General features: G+C 43.7%; 1 protein-coding gene across 1 annotated transcript; it reads left to right on the forward strand.

Moving 5' to 3' along the window:
* Positions 1–509: 509 nt before the first annotated feature.
* LOC119191142 (protein bric-a-brac 1-like) lies at positions 510–2,021 on the forward strand (the record flags this gene model as incomplete). The annotated part of the gene is made up of 2 exons (XM_037445033.1): positions 510–1,843; positions 1,888–2,021. Coding segments are annotated over exons 1-2 (648 nt in total), but the record flags the coding sequence as incomplete, so codon positions are not given.
* Positions 2,022–3,596: the final 1,575 nt, after the last annotated feature.

Raw genomic sequence — 3,596 nt, forward strand, 5'->3', positions numbered from 1 at the left:
AAGGATAGTCGTTGTTGGTCATGCTCACGCTCGTGGAATTTTTACATAACATGGTGGGGTTTTCCTCCTTTGGAGATACAACAAAGTAATGTGTATAACGAAATTGTAGTTTTCCAAGACGATTCGTTTCAATCGTGTAAATTGTTTTTCTAATTGTACGTGATAGTGTTTAAACTATTAAATCGATTTTAATATTTTTCTTTCACTAATATGATTTATTATTGCACGTTTCATGCCCGAAATTAAATTGTATCCCAGTTGCTATACACATATACATTACAGCTAAATCTATTGTATTAATACCTATGTATTACAGTTAAAATGCATTCTCACTGTAAAGTATATTTTTTATGTCATGTTAAGATTGCCCGTTTATAAAATAGTTTTTATATTTGCGAGCTAGCGGTCGCGGCGTGTAGTGTGCGCGGGCGCCGCGACTGCCAGTGCGAACGCGATCTCTCGCCGGCTTGATCGTCGAGCTCAACGAGCCGAGCAGCGGCGAGCGCGAGCAGTAACGCGAACGGCAGCGCGAGCGCGGCCTGTGCGGCTCGTGGCTCGCGGGGCGTGTTCTTGAAGGCGGCGCGCCCTTCCCATTCGCCAGTGACTGCCGAGTACGGCCCGCCTCCGCCCCGGCCGCCCCGCGCGGTTCGCGTTCGCCGCTCCCGCTCAGTGCTTCGCGAGTCTTCGGCGGCGTCGCACGTGTTGCGAGCTTACAGAACACATTTATCACGTTACAGACGCAGTTCCTTCTTACCGGATAACCGGTCGCGACGTAACGCGGCGGCCGCCGCGTGCTTATTAAGTTCGGGGTCGTCAACGGACTCGTCTCGCCAAAAATCATTTTATAAAGCGCCACAAGACCTACGGTTTTCAAGAGCCGCCAGAGTTGCCAGAGCCACCGCATCGTTGTCAAGTACAGACGAATCATTTGGAGAAGCAGTTACATTTAGACCACCAAAGGGCACTCGGCAATTACCAACAACTGTGTTTTGGGCAACTACAAAGGAATCGTCCAAGGCATCAGTACCGTTTAGACCATCACAAGGGATACTCCAACTACCAGCCGACATAACCGCGGGACTTTGGGCAACTTCGGGCGAACCATTTAGTGAAGCAGTACCATTTAGATCACCTCAAGACCAACGCACTTTACCAGCCGCCAGAGCTCCTGAACCCGCCAAAGCTGCCGTTTGGGTGGCAACTTTGGACAAAACTATAACTGGACCTGCAATCATAAAAATACCAGAGAGCATACACCAACTAAGGCTTGCCAGGGCTCCCTTAGCGTTCGAATCTGCCACCCACCGTGCCCCAGCAACCGCCGGCGGTATGCCGGCAGAGGAGGAGCCCATCAATATGGAAGGCAGAGAGACGCCGCAACAATTCTGCCTAAGGTGGAACAATTACCAAAGCAATTTAACATCATGTTTTGACCAGTTACTCCAGACGGAATTATTCGTAGATGTAACTCTGGCGTGTGAGGGCCAAAAATTAAAAGCGCACAAATTGGTGCTTTCGGCATGCAGCCCATATTTCCAAGAACTTTTAATAGATAACCCGTGTCAACATCCCATAATAATTATGAACAATGACATTAAATATTGCGATTTAAAGGCGGTAGTATATTATATGTACCGTGGCGAAATAAATGTGTCCGAAGACCAAATACCTGCGTTGCTGAAGGTGGCTGAGACGCTAAAAATCCGCGGCCTGACGGACGTAAGCCCCTCGCAGTCAATGTTGCACGAAGAGGGCCGTACACCCAAAAGGACCATGACTCGGGATAAGTCGCCACAACCGGAGCGCACGCGCCGTCGCCTTTCAGAAAACCGCGAGGCGGCCGGTTCGCAAGAGACACGGCGCGCTTCTCCCGGTCGCCGCCGGCAGCTCCTGCCGACCTGTCCGGCTCCCGCGGCGCCTCGCCCGGAGACGCGCCGCCGCCGCCGCCGATGCCGCCGCTGCCCACCGACGACGCAGACATCAGGCCCGGCATCGCGGAAATGATTCGGGAGGAGGAGAGGGTGAGTATCCACGTGGCGCACGCCGTTTCTCAAAGTTTTCCCGCCGGTGCGAGGCGGCGCGGTGGTGCGGCGGTACAGTGGAGCGCCCCGCGCTCTCCGCACCACCGCGCCACCTCGCACCGCCCCTACGACGGACTAAACTTTCCGTATCGCATTGCATTACGTGTAATTTATTTTGGAGGTTCTACATTGTTCCCACTAATGTTAAAGTTGTAATAGAAAGTTTCGGCGGCGTCGGGGCCGCTCGGCTCGGTCCGTTCGGGTCGTGCTGGCCGTCTGAGCGTTACTCTAGTTTATGCTCCGTCAACAAGTTTTTGTGAAACTTTTTTGAGATATATATCACGATGTATGTAGTCAACTTTATTGAGCGACGTACTAGAGTACATAGTGAGACTCTTGCCACTTTGTTATACATTATTCAAATTTTTTTTGGAAATAAAAAATATCTTGTAAACCAAGTGTAACTAAAAAAAAAACAAGTAGTTAAGATTGGAATTTAAATCTTTGCAGCAAGTTGAGTAGTGTATAGTTTGAGGCAGATGTAGCCGTCAATGTCCTACGATCGTTGTATTTAATGTATTGGCTTTTTTGTATGCATTACGCTTATACGTACCTACTTTATGTTGGTTTTATATAAATAGCATCAATAAATAATAATAATAATAAGTTTATTGAATAAAAATAATAATGTGTTTTACAGTTAAAAACAGTGGTTTAACAAAACAAATTTCTAAAAACAAAAAAGTATTTACTAGGGCTATCCAAACTAGGCCCTGCATGTACCTTGGGATACCATTAAAAATTAAATGTCGTGTATAATTTGTAAATGATCAAAATTAAGTAAATAAAAATATTGACAAGGTAACTTAGAGAATTAAATTAAATACGTTCATAACATATGAGATCTAATTTTAGTCCTATGCATAGGCCATAACATAGCTATGGTACGTAAATCTAACCTTACGTAACTACATTAATCTAAACATATAATTTTAATAATAATAATAAATAATAAATATGAATTTGGTTTAAAATTAAATATCACGCGTCAATTTACGCTAACTTCAATTAGTGTCGACTTATATAGGGCCTCTATTGCCCGTACGACGGACATAATTATGGAGTTTATCGAATCCAGACCTAGTTTTTTTTTTAATAAATGTTCTATAAAATTAATGTTTTAAGTAGCTGGTCGGGGCAAAGTATCATGTTATTATCTATTGTCTATGTCTTTTAAATTTATTTTTTGAAATTCTTTATGTACTTAATTTATATTGCAACAACTAGTGGCTGTCCTATATTTATATATAAATATAGACACGAAGTTATTGGTGCGGAGAATTTCTACGCCAAGTATGAAATTATTTGCATATTGGGAACATTGTGTTGTAACTGTATACCAATTGTGAATATACTTGCTTATAGGTGATATTTGAATAAATCGAAGCTTTCGAAAATATCTTCGTTTGTATTAAAATCACGTTGAACAATTAACCAATTTCAGAGTTTATAGGGTACATTTTGTTCTTTAGTATATAATTTGCTTATGAATGTAGCCTATAATTTCGTATATAT

The sequence above is a fragment of the Manduca sexta genome, unplaced genomic scaffold, assembly GCF_014839805.1.
Source record: "Manduca sexta isolate Smith_Timp_Sample1 unplaced genomic scaffold, JHU_Msex_v1.0 HiC_scaffold_1097, whole genome shotgun sequence".
NCBI lineage: Eukaryota > Metazoa > Arthropoda > Insecta > Lepidoptera > Sphingidae > Manduca > Manduca sexta.